This window comes from Zea mays, chromosome 8 (assembly GCF_902167145.1).
Source record: "Zea mays cultivar B73 chromosome 8, Zm-B73-REFERENCE-NAM-5.0, whole genome shotgun sequence".
Classification (NCBI taxonomy): domain Eukaryota; kingdom Viridiplantae; phylum Streptophyta; class Magnoliopsida; order Poales; family Poaceae; genus Zea; species Zea mays.
This window is the reverse complement of record NC_050103.1, coordinates 73,297,427-73,318,530: the sequence shown is the minus strand read 5'-3', so window position 1 is coordinate 73,318,530 and position 21,104 is coordinate 73,297,427. Positions and strand designations below refer to the sequence as shown.

Sequence of the window (21,104 nt, the reverse complement as noted above, 5' to 3'; positions counted from 1 at the left end):
GATCGGCAATAGCATCACACCGAAGTCCGAACACGGCGCGAGATGGACGGAGCTCCCGACCTGATGACCCCACAAGCCAGTGAGACCAAAACGAGGCGTGGTCGGGAGACGATGGTAACTGGGTCCCGCATGGCGGTGAACGCGACCGTGTGAAGAGGCTGATCGAGATGGCCCACCCGTCAGTTGGCGCACAAGCGCGCGAAGCGACTGACCCGCGGGTCCCGCCCGTCGGCGCGGACGCGCGACCGGGTCAGTTGGGCCAGTACCAGGTGAAATAGGCCGGTGTTTGGGAAAAAAATGGCCCACGCAGGGTTTTCTCTTTCCTTTTCTTTTTCCAATTTTCCTTTTCTATTTTCCTTTTCTTTTCTCTATTTCCAATTCATTTCAGATTTAAATTTCCCAATTCCCAAATGTCAATCATATTCCTAATTAAAATATAACAAATATTATTTCCAATATTATTATTTTCCTTATCATCTATTTATGGGAGGAATAAATGGTTTCATAAACGTTTTCTTTCTCATTTTCTACTTTATGTTTTTATTTAGAATTGGCGGTCAAGTTTATGTTTTCCATAAAATACATCACCACAAATTCATCATCTAGAGATCAACCTTTTCTTTATCAATTTATTAGTTACTTAACTAATTAATATTATTGTTTGAATATGAGGAGGGAGAACCCTAATAGATTTCAAAGGTCTTCAAAAATTCTCACCACACTATTATATATATTTTTATCTCTTTATTTTATTAATTCATGATATATATTTTTTCTACCAAATTTTGGGCTTTACAAATCCTACACCCTTACAAGAAATCTCGTCCTCGAGATTTGTAAGAAAAAGGATATAGGAGGTTTCGTTTGTATTTTACTTCTAGTTTTCAATTGCTTTTAGGTGACTAGGATAGCATGGGTAGCTTATAATCATGTTTTAGCTATTGGTAAGAGAATTGGGGTAAGAAAGATCAAGATGGGTACAACAAAAAAATTTGGCAAGGGCAGACTCCATCATGCATAGTGGGTCTTGATTCATCTGATGATCCAGCTTGGTCTTTGAAGACTTGAGTTGGTGCTTATCCTTCCTTGATGGGGTTGACCTTTTTCCTTCTTCGGCTTAGTCTCATTGCTTCGGGGTTAGTGTATATCATTAGGATTGGGGAATATGGTTAAGATAGATATGGATGAGATAGACTACATGATGTTGGTCAAAAACTTGTTTGATGTTAGGTGGGGATAGACAGATTATGCAATCCATTATGACTCTATTGGTTGGGTTAGCTCTTCTGCTCATGGTTGAGTTGGTCTAATATGCTAAGTTAAGTTAACACCTGGCTAGTAGGGTCTAATCTCTTCTACCAGTATCACTAATCTATTTAAGTAGACCACATTAGATTAGTTTAGTAGATGGCTCTGAGTTAAATGAGATTAGTCAGAATCTGGTTTGGTTGTTTTTCTTCTGAATGGTTTGGATAGGTTATGTAACCTATTATGTAGGTCAAGTTGTTGGGTATGGCCAAGTTGATCCAAGTCACCAATTTAGGCATAAGTGAATTAGGAGTGTGGCCTTATCTTTTGTACCAGCATTAAGTAACTCACTCTAGATTAGATAATAATAGATTAGATAGAATCTAGATTAGGTTGGTATGACTAGATTAAACTAGTTAAGATCTGATTAATTTATTTAGGGACAAGTAGGTAGATGTGGGTAGGATGAGTTATGATAGTTGAAAATCTTGGGTGCTTATAATTTTATGTCGGTCTATACAGATTTTTGCAACCCAACGCATAAGTCAAGTTCTTGTATATGGCTGAGCTGGTATAGGGAACCGGTTTAGGTTAATCATGTTTATAGGAGTAGGGTCTAATTTATGCCACCAGTATTATCCAACTTGCTTAAGCAACTTATATTAGATTCTATAATCCTATTTAAGAATATCATTTAGTTAAGCATATCAAGCTGACTTTATTTCTATGGAATTCTATATATTTTTTTCTAAGTGGAACTTCCAATTAGTATATTTTTATACACTTAGAATTCTTCATGCCATTAGCAGGTGTGGCATAGAAAACAAGGGTACATCAGATTTTAGCTATTAGGTGAGTGTAGAGCAGATTTGGAGAATAAGGAAGAGTTAGGTAAGGGAGACTTTTATTCCAGATGGTGGATCTTGATTCATCTGAAGATCTGTTTCTACTCATATCCTTCATTGTCGAGATTAACCTTCGTCTTGGGTCTGATTTAGGGACCATCGGTCGTGGTGTTAGATGCCTTTATCTGAGTTGGGATAACAATTGCGGGTACATGGGGTAGGTAGGTTAAACAGAGTTTTACTTTGCTTTTGGGATAAATGGGTTGGGCAACCTATAACATAGGCTAGGTCGTGGTTTCACGGAAGAGTTGGTCTAAGATACCAATTTAGGTTTAAACCCCATTTATCAGAATATGGTCTAATTTATGTTACCAGTATTAACTAGCTTGTTTAAGTAACTCCCTTTAGATTGGATCATATTATATTAGGTAGGGTCCAGATTAGATTGGATATAACTAAATTAGACTAGTTTAAATTATATAGATCTACCAGGGTAGGATATATATTATTAGGATATGTTAGAATCTTTTGAGATAGGATGGATTATATGGTGTAGGAAGGTCAGAATCTCTGTTAGGTTAAAACAGAGGGGTTATGCAACCATTAGATGGTTAAGGTAGTTGCATGAGGCCGAGTTGGTCTGTCGTTCTTAATTTAGTGCATAGTGAATTAAGTTAAACATATTTTATAGGAGTAGAGTCTGATCCATTTTATCAGTATTAACTTTCATGTTAACTAACTTACATTAGTTTAGCTCAACTTGAGGTTAGCCTTCGTTAGGTTAGATTAATTTGTCACATTAGATCAGATCTAAGTTATATTTGTGTGACTAGATTAAACTAGATAAGGTCTCATTATTTTGGGTTAGATCCTGGTTGTTACTTTAGGATGAGATAAGTAAAGTGGTTAGGATACGATGATTCCTTCAAAATAAGATGAATCTATTAAGATAAGAGAGAGTCTTTTAAGATAAGATGGATCTATTAAGCTTAATATATTTTAGTGGGGGATAATCTAAGTTGTCTAGTTACCTTATAGACATAATAATAATTATTATTATTATTATTAATATTATTATTATTATTATTATTTTGCCTATGTGTATATGTAGATGAAATTGCGAATATTACTCCACAACCCATCACACTCAATCAAAGATCCAAATCAGACAAGTATCATAAGCACAAACATTCAAGCACGTAGATAACTATAAAAATAGTTTTGATTTGGTTCCTAGGATTATGTTTCCTATTCCTAAAGGACACTTTAGGTACAAGATTTCAAAGTGTGAAATCCACATTTGTCTTTAGAAAGAAGAGGTAAAAAATATCAGAGTAAAGCGGAATAGATGAGAAAAGATTAAGAAAATTTTAGAAAAGAATCAGAGTAGCAAAGGTAAGTAAGTATTGGTTGTCCAGTTCTATCTAGGTTTCGTCCTACAGTCAACATTACTCTGATACCACTTCTGTCACATTCGGATTTCGGGGGCACCAAGACCCGGGCACGAAATAATCACCAGGTGTGCTGGGACCAAGTCTCACACATATGATGAATAGTGGTACATAAACGAATGTCACATCTTTACTATATAATAAGAGTTCTATACAAAATAAAAAATTAATTACATCATAAGGAGACAACGATCCAGCAACCCAAAGTTGACTTGGAGACGACGACCTAGACCTCTAACGAACTCGTCACAGCATCCTATGTGCGCCTCATCCTGCGGTACCTGTTCTAGACCTGTGGGGGTGAGACAGCAAGAGTGAGCTTACATACGTTCATCGCTCAACAAGTTGTGGGGAGTAATGTGCATGAACTCGCCAAAGGTGGGAGCTCATGTGAAGTGTAAGGCTTACCAAAGAGGATGGTTAAAGCTGAGCATTGCTTTTAAAGTTGGTCAAAATTTTATTAGCAGTTAATAAGTATAAGTAAATATCAACCCAATTAAGTAGTAGAATAAAAGTGATAACAACACCTGCGATGCAATGCATATGACATATTGAATTTAGTTCCATAAGTTAATCATGTGAGTGTCCGAGCTACTCATGACTGTGAGCACGACTAGTATACCAGTTTTACACTCTATAGAGGTTGCGCATCTTTACCCACAAGTCATGTTACCCATCTGCCAAGGGATCGCGACTTCCCATACACCTCTACCGAGGAGGCGAGGCAGGGTAACACTACGAGGCCTTTACAAAGTTCCACTAGTTTCAGAAAACCCGCTATAGTTTCTAGGAAGCTCCAATGCAGGGACCCCTCGCCTGACCACCATCGTAGCAAAATCAACCCAAGGGCCTCCCTACACTAACCACTCCCCTACTGCCATTGCCCCTTTCGGGCAAGGTAGTCCTCCACTAGCTTTCCTGATTAGTCAGCCAAGGGCATCCCATACCACCCTTGTGGTAGCACTGTTTTCCTGGGTGGTTCTCCATGTTCCAATTAACATAATGATCTTATCATGAACGGTAAATAACAAACTGATAATAAAAGTGTGATCATGAATAATGTATATATCTATACTCAAACCACATAATGCAATAGCAGGTACTACCCAAAATTCAGTGGTAAACAAGGTATAAAGGCAGCCAAACTAGGGTAACCTATTGTGTCCCATCAAAATTAACCTATGCGGATCATTATGATTAATAAGAACATGATTAGGTAAAAAGAAGTGATCAAGGGAACAACTTGCCTGGGACTTGAGATTCCAGGTACCAACTTGCTCTTCAGGTGACTTGTAACCTCGCTGCTAGTCATAGCAATACAAACAAATATGGTATAGGAAAAATTAACATCACATCAATCATAAGCACAAACTAAATAATAATGATCTACGCGTTGTAACTAGATCATGGGTTCGAGAATCGCTAAATTCGGAGCTACGGTTATAAAGTTATGTTTTTCCGATGTTTCATGTGCTTAAATAATAAAACTATATTTCATGTATAAGTTATATGAGAAAATATATAACTATCTTTGCTCAACTTTAATCTAGGTTATTACTTGATTATGGGTTATCTTTTAGTCAAACTATATCTGTAAGATTAGAATACTATATTAATGTTAGAGAGGCTAATGCAATAAACATAGATTAATCAAACTAGTTTCCTAACTATAAAAGTATGTGATATGACAAAACTAAGGCTATCAATGCGTAGGTATTTTTATTATGAGACTATCGCAACTTGAACGGGTCAAATCGGAGTAAAAACGGAGAAGATATGAATTATGCAAGATTATGAGTTTATTTTTCTACTAAGAATCACTTTTCCAGATTTATTTAAATGATTTACTAAGGTCTAGGGGCGTCGGGTACAAAATTCTGAGAGGGTAGGGTTTAAAGCGTAAAACTAAGGACTTGGATGCAAGGATACATTTACCTATGTGGACGGCAGGTTAACTACGAAAAAGAGGAGGGGCTCTTTATGAAAATCACCCACCGAAGAGGTATCGGCTAATCCTAGCCGTCCGATCATCATCAGACCGCACAAATCTTATCAGCCATGCGCATGAACCGGTACGCCCCCTGACCGCACAATCCCAGATGAACGCACTAGATTCAAAGTGTGCCAAATCTAACCTAGCCCGCCCACACAGTGATCAGCGGTCAGGATTGAGCCCAGTCGAGCCGGTACGAAGTTCAAATCCAGGTCACATGCACACGGATCAACGGTCCGAGTCGACTGTGTTCTTCCGATCGCCAGCCCCGGTGGCGCGCCCGACCACGACGGTGGTGCCATTGCCGCAGTCCATGAAATCTCCACCTAGAAGTCCTAACCTCAACGCGGATGGTGCAACATGAAGAGAACGACTAGGCGCTCGAGGCAATGGGACCCATACCGCAGCTCGCGCCCCCAAACACACCAGCCACGGCAAAGTGGGGTTCTGTGGCGGTGCACGAGCTCCAACGCCAAATTCGCGTCGATCCCATGACCCAGTGCCCAAAATTTCTCTCGCCCATCTTCCTTACATCACCACGAAGCTCCCTGGCACGAATCTGGACCCTGAACGGCGGCGTACTATGGTTTTGCCCGCGGCAGACCCACTGTCTTTCTTCAACCACATGGCAATGGCGCCCAAGGTATTCCTGAAGTATGGCCCGAGGGGGCATGGTTATATAGTCGCGGGGATATGCAATCGACCGAGAATCTCGGCGATTTGGTTGAGGATCCCCCGGATTTCGTGCGACATTGATCGGCAACAACATCACACCGAAGTCTAAACACGGCGCGAGATGGACGGAGCTCCCAACATGATGACCCCACAAGCCAGTGAGACCAAAACGAGGCGTGGCCGGGAGACGCTCGTAACTAGGTCCCGCATGGTGGTGAACACGGCCGTGTGAAGCGGCTGATCGATGGCCCACCCGTCAGTTGGCGCACAAGCGCGCGAAGCGACTGACCCGCGGGTCCCGCCCGTCGGCGCGGACACGCGGCCGTGTCAGTTGGGCCGGTATGAGGTGAAATGGGCCGGTGTTTGGGGAAAATTGGCGCACACAGGGTTTTCTCTTTCTTTTCTTTTTCCAATTTTCCTTTTCTATTTTTATTTTCTTTTCTCTATTTCCAATTCATTTCAGATTTAAATTTCCCAATTCCCAAATGGCAATCATATTCCTAATGAAAATATAACAACTATTATTTCCAATATTATTATTTATTATTTTCCTTGTCATCTATTTATGGGAGGAATAAATGGTTTCATAAACATTTTCTTTCTCATTTTCTACTTTATGTTTTTATTTAGAATTGGAGGTCAAGTTTATATTTTCCATAATATACATCACCACAAATTCATCATCTAGAGATCAACCTTTTCTTTATCAATTTATTAGTTACTTAACTAATTTAATATTATTGTTTGAATATGAGGAGGGAGAACCCTAATAGATTTCAAAGGTCTTCAAAAATTCTCACCACACTATTATATTTTTATCTCTTTATTTTATTAATTCATGATATATATATTTGTTCTACCAAATTTTGGGCTTTACATGTGTTCATGTTTGCGTTCAGCGGATCCATTCTGTTAAAGAGTGTGAGGGCAATAGACATGATGAGCTATGCCAATCTTACTAAAAAAGGAATTTAGGCGCTCATACTCTCCTCCCCAATCCGATTGGATGGCTAGGATTTTTTGTTGAGTTGTCATTCAGCAAGTTGTTGAAACTCATGAAATTTATCAAACACCTCAGACTTGTGTTTAAGAAGATAAATCTAGGTGAATTTGCTATAGTCATCAATGAAGCTCACATAATACTTATAATTCCCAAAAGAATTAGTGGCATGCCCCCATACATCCGAATGAATAAGTTCTAATGGAGACATAGATTTACTCAACGATCTTTGATAGGGCAATTGATGGCTCTTAGCCATTTGACAAGAATCACAAACTATGGTTTCTCTCGAGTATAAGGAACAAGGTAATTTATTGCTACCGAGTACTTGTTGAACGACATCAAAAGAAGGATGGCCTAGGCGGCTGTGCCACATCTCTAGGGACGGCAAACTACTGGATGCAGCAAAAGCTTGTTTATTTTTGAAGGCAGTCGCAGGCATAGGGTAGAGTCCTCCTCTACGCGTTCCTTCCAGTAGGATTTTCTTCGTGATGCTATCCTTAATAAGAAAGAAATTTGGATGGAACTCAAGGTAAGCATTTTTATCTGCAGCTAGTTTATGAACAGATACAAGGTTTTTTGCAGCACTAGGAACATGTACACATTTTTAAGATGAATTTTTCTTCCAGACGCATGATAGATGACATGACCAATGTGTTCAATGTCCATAGCTGATCCATTTGTCATGTGGACTTGATCACCACCATGATAGCGGTCACGGATCACCATCTTGTCCATCTCTCTTGTGACATGATCTGAGGCACTAGTATCTGTGTACCAGTTTGAATCTACACCATACTCACCATAATTGGCGACGTTGACGCTCTTGTCTTCAGGGACAAAGTTCTCATCAAAACGGTGCTAGCATTCGGATGCTGTGTGGACGCCCACCTTCTTGCAGATCTGACACTGGACCTTCTGCTTGCCGAAGCTAGAGTTGTTGTTGAAGTTCCCGCGTCCCCGCCCACCGTTGCCACGGCCACGTGCACCGCGACCACAGAACATGTGCCCGCCTCCATGACCCCGTGAGGCCAGGTTGACAGAGAAGCTTGACGAGGAGGATGACCCTTGATAGAGGTTCAGGCGTTGTTCGAAGGCGAGCAGTTGCGATGTGAACTCAGTGACGCTGATCAGATCAACACGTCCGAGAGCGGCGGAGATGACCGGATTGTAGTCGAGATCGAGGTTGGTGATGATGAAGGAGATGAGTTTTTCATCATCAAGTGCTTTGCCTGCAGCTGCTAATTCATCAACATACACTTTCATCTTACTGACGTATTCATCGATGCTCATGGTCCCCTTCATCGTGGTAGCTAGGGCAATATGTGTGTTCACTACACGCGCCCTGGTTTGTGACGCACAAAGTTCCTCTAGTGCCTTCCAGAGAGACACCGAGGTGTTGTAGTGAGAGACCTGCTTCATCATCTCCTTAGAGAGCGAGTTGACGATGTAGCCAAAAACTTGTTGGTCTTGTGCTAGCCAGGTTGCATAAGCCGGATTTGGCTCCTTGTCCTTGTCGGTACCCTCGATCGCCATGGTCGGGGCAGCTTTGGATCCATAGATCAGCCCAGTAAGCTGGGCGTCGCGGATGGCAGGCAATACCTGCAGCTTCCATAGGGTATAGTTGTTCTCGGTCAATTTCTGTGTCACGGGATGGCCTAGCACCGAGGTCAGGAGACCACCCGCGACGAGGTTCGTCGCCATGGCGATTATTCTTGGCAGTGGATAGAGGTTGCCTCTGGTACCATGTGATAATTTGTTGGAAGGGTATTCACCTCCGTGGAGGCTGCGTGTGTTAATATTGGAAGAAAGAGTCTCTTGCCATGGCATACAATCGTGATCCGAGATTTGTTGAGAGAGCATCCTTGAATACAGGGATAACTACAGCCTAAATCTTCAAGGATGCAATCCACCACAAATCTCGGTCAAGTTTGTTACAATGTGACTTGCACATACATGCATCTATCTATCTATTTCACATCTGGGGTTGGCATTTGGTTGTCAGTGAGCCGGTACTTGGTAGGTAGCATATTGTCACACTTATTATAACTGGTCAATCGAAAATAACACGATTTTTGAGAAATGTTTTTTCTGTGATGGTGGTGGTGATCAACGTTCCAACACCTCCCTTGTGTTGCCACCATCGACCCATCCCCCTCCTATCTCCTCCTCGTTACCGTAGCGTACGAGGAGTCAGTACGAATAAGCCGGTATCGATTAAAGCTGTCTATTTAGACTGCTGTAGCTATAATTCATAGAGATAAAAACATTATAAAAGCAATAGAAGCCAGTACGGATTAAAGCCAAACGGACAGGCTAGTAAACGTGCATCGTAATTGATCTATGGTGATAACCATCTTGTGTATGTCTAGAACTAGGAATTGCTATATGGTAATAACCATCTTGTGTATGATTAGGACAAGGAAAGGTGGAGATATATTCTAATACATGCATATCTACCATAATAAAGAGTTATATTCTAACAGACACAACCATCAATATCCTACCAAAAGATGATATTATATTGCTTTAGAAACTTCAAAATGGGTATAGGTGCTGCACACTACAAATTTGGTCCATCCTTCATTGTTCTGATGGAGTCGGTAAATGGGCCGAATTTTTTATATTTTAGCCCTTCCTCGGAAAAAAATTCACGTTTGGACCTTAGAAAATTTTAATATCATTTTTGGACCCTTTGCTCGGCGCCATAGCCAATGGCGCCGAGGTAACACAGCTCGGCGCCATAGTCTATGGCGCCGAGGTGCGTGCTACGCTGGCCCAACCTGAACGACGTGGCACCAACGTGGTACCGAGCTCGGCGCCAAGATCTATGGCGCCGAGCTCGGATATGTAACAGCAAAGTATGTCTAGCTCAGTCGGTAGAGTGCAAGACTTTTAACTTTGAGGTTGTGGGTTCAAGCTCCATCGTGGACGTATTTTTTTTATCACTAATTTGTTTTTTGTTGTCTATATTTTTCGTTTATGTCGCTGATTTGTCCGTCCAGATTTATTTTTCATCTAGTTTTTTTGTTTTTGTGACCGATTTATTTATTCATCTAGATATTTTTTGTTTTTGTTTATTCAAACTGCGTGACGCAAGTACCATGCACATAAGTAACCCACCCTATGGAAGTACAAAGTACTTTATAAAATCATCAAGTCACTGTTTATTTATACCTTGTATATTTATATTTTGGACTCTAATTATAATCTTTTTGTTTATTAAGTATATTTATATTTTGGACTCTAAAACTCCAATAATCTAATGTATTCGAAATTATACTTTTTAATATTAATTAAAATTTATCATTGTACATCACTACTAATGTAAGATTAACACAATCATTTGTTTATGATATAAATATTTTTAACATTTTAAATGGTGTACTTCAGTTTTTAGTATATTATTTAATGTTTAAAATCACTTGTAATTAGCGAGAGGACGGAATCAAGCTTAAGCATGTGGGGTTTACAATGCACCAAGGGCTAGACGGATTATTCAGTACTATTAAACAAAATGTAATAAACAAATCAGTCGCAAAAGCAAAAACAAATCAAGATGAGAAATAAATTTGGACGGACAAATCAGCGGCATAAACGAAAAAAACCACGATGCACCATAGCTAAACCGGTGGTCGCTAACCAATGTAAGTACGTTTCCTTAAGCTTAATAAACGAAAAAAATATGGACGGATAAACAAATCAGTCACAAAAACAAAAAATCTGGATAAGAAATAAATCTAGACGGACAAATCAGCGACATAAATGAAAAATCTGGACAACAAAAAAAATCAGTGTCAAAGACAAAAAAAAGTATGAAAACATGCCTATCATGGGGCTTGAACCCACAACCACAAGGTTAAAAACCTTGAGCTCTACCAACTGAACTAGACATGTTTTGTGTACATAACAGAGCTCGGCGCCAAGATCTATGGCGCCGAGCTCGGTTCCATGTCGGTGCCACGTCGGTGCCACGACGTCCGTTTGTGCCAGCGTAACACGCACCTCGGCGCCATAGCCTATGGCGCCGAGCTGTGTTACCTCGGCGCCATTGGCTATGGCGCCGAGCAAAGGGTCCAAAAATGACATTAAAATGTTTTAAGGTCTAAACGTGAATTTTTTTCCAAAAAATGGCTAAAATATAAAAAATTCGGGCCTCGCGAAGCATCCACCAATGGCATGGAATGGCATGACATGGCACTGCATTGGGGAAGCTCCGTTCTGTTCCGCCCCGCCCCGCCCCGAAGCAGCGCGAAACGACACACGCGAGCTATCCCGACAGTAGGAAGCGAGACGGGGCCAGTAGGAAGCGCCAAGCAGCAACGCAGCGCATCCACTCGTCATCGGCAAACCAACACCCCCGGCCCGGCCGCGGGCGGCTGCGCTCACACTCCACTCCCCTGACGGCCTGACCCCGCGCGCACAAGCAACAGCAGCCCGATGGCCGCACCGTCCTCCGCCGCCACAGCCTGCTTCGTCTCCCCGCTCCCGCCGCCTCGCCGCCCGCGTCATTTCCTCAGGCACCTCGCGCGCGCCGCCGCCGCCGAGCCCACGCCCGCCTCCGCCTCCTCGTTCGCCCTCCCGTCGCCATGGCCGTGGGCGCGGCGGCTCCGCGACCTGGTCCCCGCCGAGGCCGCGGGCCGGCTGCTGTCGTCGGCCGCGGGCTCCCTCATCGTCGCGCTCGCCTCCGCGTCGCTCGTCCTCGGCGACGCCGGCGCGGCCTCCGCGTTCGTCGTATCCACGCCGCGGAAGCTGCAGGCGGACGAGCTCGCCACCGTGCGCCTCTTCCAGGAGAACACACCCTCCGTCGTCTACATCACCAACCTCGCCGTCAGGTGGGCCTCCCCGCCCCGGTTCCGTGCCTGCCACTCCCGGCTCCCGTCCAGTGAGCCGTTGTGTGTCGGGAGCCCTCACTTCATCCCGATTGCAGTCAGAGGCTGGATGAGGCTCTAATCTCTTCCGCATGCTGCGTGTGTAGGCAGGACGCGTTCACGCTCGACGTGCTCGAGGTGCCGCAGGGGTCCGGGTCCGGCTTTGTCTGGGATAAGAGCGGCCACATCGTCACCAATTTCCATGTCATCCGTGGCGCGTCAGACCTTAGGTTGGTCGGGACTCCGGAGGGCTTCATGCTTTCCTTCTACGTTTTCTTAGCCGTTTGGTTGTGCTCAAATCGAAGCTTGTCGATTCTTGTATTAATGGTTAGGGTCGCTGGTGTTTCATTAAAATATGGTCTAGCCTTCCAATAATTTCAAGTGGACAGAGCGGGGAGAAAGGAGTTGTGGTGCTTCAATGTGTTGTTGGTAAGCTGGGGCAAAGCAGTTACTGATCGGCCCCAGCAAACTACAAACAGGGCCCATTAGTAATGCTTCATTGTCAATTTGGCTCTCCCTACAAGACCTAGTCGGAGCAAAATTAGTATGTCCAAAAGGGCTTATATTTTAGTGCAGCAGAAGCAACATGACACTTGTTCTACAGCTTCACTATCTGGCTGTTAGAAGTTATGGGATGCATCTGCATTACCGAAAGGTTTAGAAAAGATACTGCTTGCTCTACAAGTTCCTTGCATCCCAATTTCGAGTAGTAAATACCTAATGCTACACTTGGATATTTCAATGCAAAAGATCTAATTATTCAAGTTAACAACGCAGAATGTTCTTATTTATGCTAACCAAATCTTTGTGTGGTAATGCTCTGCGGTTGTGCCCGTCTCACTGCTAATGTCTAATGATCTCGACTGGGATCAGACACAATTGTAAAACATCCATACATGTTTCTTTCTTTTTTTCAATGGCTTTTGTATGTTGATGATGCCTAGATATGTATAGTGGCAAAGCGAAGATACAACTGATAGTTTTATGCAGGGTCACACTTGCTGATCAGTCAGTGTATGAAGCACAAGTTGTTGGATTTGACCAGGACAAGGATGTTGCTGTTTTGCGTATCGAAGCACCAAAGGATAAACTAAGACCTATACCTGTTGGTGTGTCAGCAGACCTACTGGTTGGTCAGAAAGTATATGCCATTGGAAACCCAGTGAGTGCTTACAACACCTTTCTTTTTATTGTGTCGCTTATAATATAATCAGATTATGTGTACAGCACAAGGTGGTCGAGTTGTAGTTTAGAAGTTAGAATTACATGTGGTGTCTTAAAACCTTTGGTTGTTCTTCTAACTTTTATGTATTTGGTAGTAGTATGTCATGTACGGCCGCACTTACAGGCGCCGTCGTGACGCCAGGAGGGCTGCAGATCGCGCAGCCAAGGCAGGCGCCACAATCAGTGGCTAAGTTTAGAAAGATAAGGATTAGTTTCCCTCTTGCATGCCTTAATAATAGGAGGGATTGGTTAAGATTAGTTTCCTTTTCATATGCCTTAATAATAGGAGAGATTGGTTAAGATTAGTTTCCTTTTCATATGCCTTAATCATAGGAAAGGTTGGTTGAACCAGAGGCTATATATATGCCGTGTAATAGGCTGGGAAATAATCAAGAAAGATCAATTATCCAAAACTGCTCTTCTCCCTTGCCTCTCTCAAGCCACCGGTGAGGAATCCCTCACGGTGAAGGTCTGGAGCGCGACTACGAACTGCGTAGCCGCGGTCCAGCGACGTTGGGCGTCGAGGCGCTTGACAACCTGGTATCAGCGTCACGTCGATCCTCACCCACCCGCCCTTGCCCTCCACCATCCCCTTCCACGCCCACCGCCTCCACCGACCACTCCATCACCATGGCTGAGCCCACCATCAAGGACCTCATGGAGCTGATGCAGTTTTTCCAAACCGAGTTGGCTGCCGTGAAAGCCACCATAAAGGACAAGTCATCCTCGTCGTCCACCGACGGCGGCGGCGAGCGCGAGGATCCCCCTCGTGTGGATTGGCCCCCCAGGTTCCAGAAGCTCGACTTTCCCCGGTTCGATGGCACCACCGACCCGATGCTCTTCATCAACAAATGTGAATCCTATTTTCGCCAACAACGCACCATGGCGGAGGAACGCGTGTGGATGGCCTCTTATAATCTGGAGGACGTCGCGCAGCTGTGGTTCATCCAGCTGCAGGACGACGAGGGCACACCATCCTGGGGGCGGTTCAAGGACCTCCTCAATCTTCGCTTCGGGCCACCACTCCGCTCAGCGCCCCTGTTCGAGTTGGCGGAGTGCTGCCGCACCGGGACCGTGGAGGAATACTCCAACCGGTTCCAGGCCCTGCTGCCGCGCGCGGGTCGCCTCACGGAGGGCCAGCGCGTCCAACTCTACACAGGCGGTCTCCTTCCCCCGTTGAGCCACGTCGTTCGCATCCACAACCCGGAGACACTTGATGGGGCCATGAGTCTCGCCCGTCAGGCCGAGCAGCTGGAGTTGGCACGGGGACCGCCACCGGCCGCCAGGGGAGCCCCTCGCGCTCTTCCCCCAGCGTCGGCGCCCAAGCAGCCGCTGCTCGCCCTCCCTGCACCACCCGCGGGCGCGCCCCAGCCGCGACCAGAGGGTCTGCCCTTGAAGCGGCTGTCACCGGAGGAACAGGCGGAACGGCGCTGCCTCGGCCTCTGCTTCAACTGCAATGAGCCGTACACCCGCGGCCACAACCGTGTCTGCCGCCGCATCTTCTACCTCCATGGCGTCGAGCTCACGGCCGCTGCCGAGGAACTCGCAGGGGACGACCCGCAGGACGGCGCCCCTGTCTTCTCTCTCAGGGCAGTCACTGGCATGCCCATCTGCAATTCCATGCAGGTGCGGGCCACCCTAGGCGCCACCACCCTCCTCGCGCTCCTGGACACCGGCTCCACGCATAACTTCATTGGGGAGGATGCCGCCCGCCGCACCGGCCTGCCGATCCAGCCGCGGCCGCACCTCACGGCCACTGTGGCCAACGGTGAACGCGTCACCTGCCCAGGAGTCATTCGTCACGCCCAGGTCATCATCGAGGGCGAGCCATTCTTCATCGACCTCTTCGTCATGCCGCTCGCAGGGTACGACCTCGTCCTGGGGACTCAATGGATGGTCACCCTTGGTCGCATGGTGTGGGACTTCGTCGGCCGCTCTGTCTCCTTCCTGCACCAAGGCCGCCAGGTCTCCTGGTCGGACGTCGCCGACCGTCAGCATCCCCTGCTCGCCGCTACCACGACACCGAGCGCCCTCCTTGAGGAGCTCTTGCACTCCTTCGACGGGGTGTTTGCTGAGCCGGCGGGTCTGCCCCCGCAGCGAGCTCGGGACCACGCCATCGTCCTCAAGCCAGGCTCTACACCTGTGGCGGTCCGGCCGTACCGCTACCCGGTGGCGCACAAGGATGAGTTGGAGCGGCAATGCGCCGCCATGTTGGCCCAAGGCATCGTACGCCGCAGCGACTCGGCGTTCTCCTCACCGGTTCTGCTGGTCAAGAAGCAGGACGGGGCTTGGCGGTTTTGCGTGGACTACCGCGCCCTTAATGCCCTCACCGTCAAAGATGCCTTCCCCATCCCCATCGTCGACGAGCTCCTTGACGAGCTGCATGGTGCGCAGTTCTTCACGAAGCTGGACCTTCGCTCCGGTTATCACCAAGTCCGGATGCGGCCGGCTGACGTGCACAAGACGGCGTTCCGCACCCACGACGGCTTCTACGAGTTCCTGGTGATGCCGTTCGGATTATGCAACGCCCCGGCAACCTTCCTGGCGCTCATGAACGACGTGCTCCGGCCATTCCTCCGTCGGTTCGTTCTTGTCTTTTTTGATGACATTTTGATTTATAGCAAGACCTGGGCAGATCACTTGCGCCACATCCGCGCCGTCCTCGACGAACTTCTCCGCCATGTCCTCTTCATCAAGCGATCCAAGTGCATCTTTGGGTCCCCATCGGTGGCGTACCTAGGCCACGTCATCTCCGCCCACGGTGTGGCCATGGACCCGACCAAGGTGCAGGCCATTCACGACTGGCCGACACCTCGGTCGGCGCGCGCGGTGCGTGGGTTTTTGGGCCTCGCTGGGTACTACCGCAAGTTCGTCCATGACTACGGCAAGATTGCAGCACCCCTCACCGCGCTGATGAAGAAGGAGGGCTTCTCCTGGAGCGACGAGGCCCAGGCAGCCTTCCAGGACCTCAAGATGGCCGTGACCTCGGCTCCGGTTTTGGCGCTGCCGGATTTCACCAAGGCCTTCATCGTTGAGTGTGACGCATCCACACATGGCTTTGGGGCGGTCTTACTGCAAGAACATCATCCGATCGCCTACTTCAGCAGGCCAGTCGCCCCTCGTCACCGCGCGCTGGCAGCTTATGAGCGGGAGCTCATCGGGCTGGTGCACGCCGTGCGACACTGGCGGCCGTACCTGTGGGGGCGCACGTTCCTCGTCCGCACCGACCACTACAGCCTCAAGTTCCTCCTCGACCAGCGCCTTTCGACAATCCCGCAGCACCATTGGGTGGGCAAGCTCCTCGGCTTCGACTTCTCGGTGGAGTACAAGCCGGGCACCACGAACACCGTCGCCGACGCGCTGTCTCGGCGCGACACCGACGCGGAAGGCTCGGTCTTGGTGCTGTCCGCGCCCCGCTTCGACTTCGTCGACCGTCTCCGTCAGGCTCAACTTCAGGATCCGGCCCTAGTCGCCATCCGGGATGAACTCGCGGCCGGCACAAGGGGCGCACCATGGTCGCTGCTCGACGGCATGGTGGCATACGCAGACCGGCTGTACATCCCGCCAGACTCCCCACTGCTGCTAGAAGTGGTGGCCGCTACGCACGACGACGGTCATGAAGGGGTGCAGCGCACTCTCCATCGCCTCCGCCGCGATTTCTTCTTCCCCGCCATGCGCCGTGTGGTCCAAGACTTCGTCCGCGCCTGCGCTACGTGCCAGCGCAACAAGTCTGAGCACCTACACCCGGCGGGCCTGCTGCTGCCCCTGCCCGTTCCCCAGGCCGTGTGGTCCGACATCGGCTTGGATTTCATCGAGGCGCTGCCCCGTGTTGGGGGTAAATCAGTGATCCTCACCGTGGTCGACAGGTTCAGCAAATATTGTCATTTTCTTCCTCTGGCTCACCCCTACAGTGCTGAGTCTGTGGCCCAGGCATTCTTCGGCGAGATCGTTCGCCTCCATGGGATTCCTCAGTCCATGGTGTCGGACCGGGACTCCGTGTTCACCTCGGCGTTCTGGAAGGAGTTAATGCGCCTCACAGGCACCAAGCTGCACATGACGTCCGCCTTCCACCCGCAGTCCGATGGCCAGACGGAGGCGGCCAACAAAGTCATCGTCATGTACCTCCGGTGCTTCACTGGGGACCGGCCCCGTCAGTGGCTACGTTGACTACCGTGGGCGGAGTACGTCTACAACACGGCGTACCAATCATCACTCAGGGACACTCCTTTCAAGGTGGTTTACGGCAGGGATCCTCCCTCCATCCGTTCTTATGAGCCTGGCGATACCCGGGTGGCGGCGGTGGCCAAGACAATGGCTGAACGCGAGGAGCTCCTAGCGGATGTTCACTACCGTCTGGAACAAGCCCAGGCCGTCCAGAAGAAGTTCTACGACCGCCTGCACCGACCGGTCTCCTATATCGTGGGCGACTGGGTGCTGCTACGCCTGCGTCATCGGGCAGCCTCCTCCCTTCCCCACGCGCCCAAGGGCAAGCTGAAGCCGCGCTTCGTCGGGCCGTATCAAGTCACAGAGCTCATCAATCCGGTGGCAGTTCGCCTAGCGCTACCTCCGCGTGCCAAGTTGCACAATGTCTTCCACGTCGGCCTTCTCAAGAAGTTCGTCGGCGCCCCACCAGCTACACCACCTCCTCTTCCACCCACTCACAATGGGGCGGTGATCCCAGAACCGGAGCAGGCTGTTCGGTACAGGTTGGCCAGGGGTATTCAGCAGGTGCTCATCCGCTGGAAAGGGCAGGCCACTACTGATGCTACATGGGAAGATGTCGCCGACTTCCGCGACAAATTTCCCCATTTTCAGCTCGAGGACGAGCTGATCGTCGAGGGGGGGAGAGATGTCATGTACGGCCGCACTTACAGGCGCCGTCGTGACGCCAGGAGGGCTGCAGATCGCGCAGCCAAGGCAGGCGCCACAATCAGTGGCTAAGTTTAGAAAGATAAGGATTAGTTTCCCTCTTGCATGCCTTAATAATAGGAGGGATTGGTTAAGATTAGTTTCCTTTTCATATGCCTTAATAATAGGAGAGATTGGTTAAGATTAGTTTCCTTTTCATATGCCTTAATCATAGGAAAGGTTGGTTGAACCAGAGGCTATATATATGCCGTGTAATAGGCTGGGAAATAATCAAGAAAGATCAATTATCCAAAACTGCTCTTCTCCCTTGCCTCTCTCAAGCCACCGGTGAGGAATCCCTCACGGTGAAGGTCTGGAGCGCGACTACGAACTGCGTAGCCGCGGTCCAGCGACGTTGGGCGTCGAGGCGCTTGACATAGTATTCCTGATATTTTCCTTATTCTAACCTTGAATCCTTGATCAATCATAAACATTTGCAAAGGCCAACTGCTGTTCTTGTTTCATTAATATGATGCCTAAAGGTAGTAACATGCTACAGTTACGACAAATGATGATATACAACAACAACAAAGTATTTTAGTCCCAAGCAAGTTGGAGTTGGCTAGAGTTGAAACCCAACAACAAACAATAATACGGTCTTATAAAAATGTTGTGTATAATTTATGTGTCCGCACTCCATAGACCTTGTGCAAAGATATGATCTTAGCTTTGCTAGGAAAATGATTGAACTTCAATTATACGGACGAGTTCTTTTGATTGTGAGTACATTGCAGACTTATCATCAATTTACCCATAGTCTTAAACATGTATTACTTTTTTGTGTTTGCAGTTTGGCCTTGACCACACTCTTACAACAGGTGTTATCAGGTGGAACATTGTTCGTTAAGTTCATTCATCTTTGCCTGATTCATATCAGAATGAATGCACTGAGACTCTCTGTTTTGCTATTTCTGCTGATGCCCCTCCCTAGTGGATTGCGCCGAGAAATCAGTTCAGCTGCCACAGGACGTCCTATACAAGATGTGATACAGACTGATGCTGCTATCAACCCTGGTAACAGTGGTGGTCCACTCCTTGATAGTTCTGGAAACTTGATAGGTGTAAACACAGCTATATACTCGCCCTCGGGAGCATCATCTGGTGTTGGGTTTTCCATTCCGGTCGATACAGTATGCACATTTTTAGACTCTGTTTTCTAAAAAAATCTGTTGACAGTAGCAGTTCACTAAGGCCAGTTCCTATATTCAGTTTATTAGTTCGTTTCCACCCTTCCTTGCGGTTAACTCGCAACACATGCCTTGACGACAGCACGAATAATAACTGTTTTCAGGTTGGGGGCATTGTGGACCAACTTATAAGGTTTGGCAAGGTGACAAGGCCTATTTTGGGAGTAAAATTTGCCCCCGATCAATCTGTGGAGCAGCTTGGATTAAGTGGAGTGCTTGTCCTGGATGCTCCTCCAAACGGACCAGCCGGCAAAGCGGTGAGATGCCTCCTGTATTGATTGTTCATTCTCTGTGCCTAGCAACCATGGGAAAACCTCGGGCAATTATTGATTAATCAATGCACTAGATTGTTAGGAGTAGCTTCCACCGAGTTTCCATGTGTGTTTGGAACCAAGGACACAGCTCAGAATACAAGCTGGACATGAAGAAAAAAAAACGATCTTCCTCAGAGAAAATTTTCCTTCTGTTCTGTACCTTTCGTCTAACATGATAGTAGCATTTCTAAATCCCGTACGTCTTCGCATCAGACCGCTACTGTGGCTAAAAGTTCCACTTGTCATGTTATTTTACCAGGGTCTGCAGCCAACCAAACGAGATCCCTATGGTCGGCTTATCCTGGGTGACATAATTACCTCTGTGAATGGCACAAAGGTGACAAACGGAAGCGACCTGTACCGGATACTGGATCAGTGTAAAGTCGGGGAAACGGTAAGCTTTTGGGTTTTCTTTGACCTATATATATAAATAAATAAATACATGCTTGCAAATTTTTTTGACGTGCTTGATAGTTGCTAAGACTCTGGACTGCGTGGTGTGTAAGGTGACCGTGGAAGTCCTGCGTGGCGATCATAAGGAGAAGATCCCCGTGGTCCTCGAGCCGAAGGCCGACGAATCATAGCGAACCCAGGTTCTTCTGTACCATAGCCTGATCAGTTTGTCACTTTGGGACAAGACAAGAGGCGGGCGTCTTAAGCATTTTCGCCTGGTGTATTTTCTGCAGCAGACGCGCAAATACACAAGGGCGCGTGTCCTAGCATTTTCGCCTTCGTTCGCTGTACATAATTCCTGCTGGTCTGCTGGAGAAGAAGGGGGGTACTATCCAGGTCGCCGCCCGTAATGCCGTCTCAGCATTTTCTGTGTGTGTGCGTGTGTGCTGTAGCATGTCGGCATCCTACAGTGCTTTAGAGTTTATAGATAGATGGCCTACCCTTATTAATACGAGATGTTGATCAGATGACCATCCATCCAGGGAAGGGAAACTGCGGGTAGAGGACCAATGAGCTTACTGATATCACGGATCACCTAAACCTTTTTGACCAAAAAAAATACGTGCTGACTTTCTGCTGGAGCTGGCAGTTGGCATCGCTGCAATCCTAGGTGGGATCCCAGAACACAACAGGGATCAATGCGATAGCTATGCCCTGACGATCGCTGGCCTGGGTTTACTTACTGTCCTACCTACATATATATGGAGCTTGTCGTCGAATTCGAAAAATCCATCCAAACAGTTGCGGACAACGACGAGAGAGGGGTGAAGGAGATGTCTCATTACGCCGGACAATACGTCTATCTCGGCGAGGAAGGGATGTGAAACTAGTTGGCGTTTGTGGCCACAGTTTTGCTAAAATTTTGCACCAGAAAAAATCTCGGAAATGACTGCGGAGAGGAAAATCTCGGAAAGCAGCGAGTACGAGTACGGAGA

At 47.2% G+C, this 21,104-nt stretch overlaps 1 protein-coding gene and 1 non-coding gene across 6 annotated transcripts; one reads left to right on the top strand and one right to left on the bottom strand.

Moving 5' to 3' along the window:
- Positions 1–8,300: 8,300 nt before the first annotated feature.
- Positions 8,301–8,439, bottom strand: LOC111590017 (small nucleolar RNA Z247). The gene has a single exon (XR_004852311.1). It is a non-coding gene; the product is annotated as a small nucleolar RNA Z247 (small nucleolar RNA).
- Positions 8,440–11,426: 2,987 nt separating this feature from the next.
- On the top strand, positions 11,427–20,744 carry LOC100279259 (uncharacterized). 5 transcript variants are annotated; one of them, XR_004851780.1, is made up of 9 exons: positions 11,432–12,047; positions 12,191–12,313; positions 13,074–13,245; positions 19,006–19,043; positions 19,147–19,345; positions 19,507–19,659; positions 19,976–20,110; positions 20,191–20,309; positions 20,406–20,744. XR_004851780.1 is itself a non-coding variant. In XM_023300765.1 (9 exons), exons 1-8 carry the CDS (start codon positions 11,653–11,655, stop codon positions 20,298–20,300), a joined length of 1,293 nt encoding a protein of 430 aa, XP_023156533.1. In that variant the 5' UTR covers positions 11,432–11,652; the 3' UTR covers positions 20,301–20,309; positions 20,406–20,744. The 5 variants fall into 5 exon arrangements, 4 of the variants coding, with proteins under 4 accessions (NP_001337211.1, XP_023156533.1, XP_023156532.1 ...); XM_023300765.1 differs by having other exon boundaries at positions 20,223–20,309; XM_023300764.1 differs by having other exon boundaries at positions 20,223–20,309; positions 20,403–20,744.
- The last annotated feature ends 360 nt before the right edge of the window (positions 20,745–21,104 follow it).

Bases quoted from the DNA above. Each gene is read 5' to 3' on its own strand.
- LOC100279259 (XM_023300765.1), top strand. From the start codon at position 11,653: ATGGCCGCACCGTCCTCCGCCGCCACAGCCTGCTTCGTCTCCCCGCTC. The intron at 12,048-12,190 runs GTGGGCCTCCCC...CTGCGTGTGTAG, and splicing joins ATCACCAACCTCGCCGTCAG to GCAGGACGCGTTCACGCTCG. The intron at 20,111-20,222 runs GTAAGCTTTTGG...GTGGTGTGTAAG, and splicing joins AGTGTAAAGTCGGGGAAACG to GTGACCGTGGAAGTCCTGCG.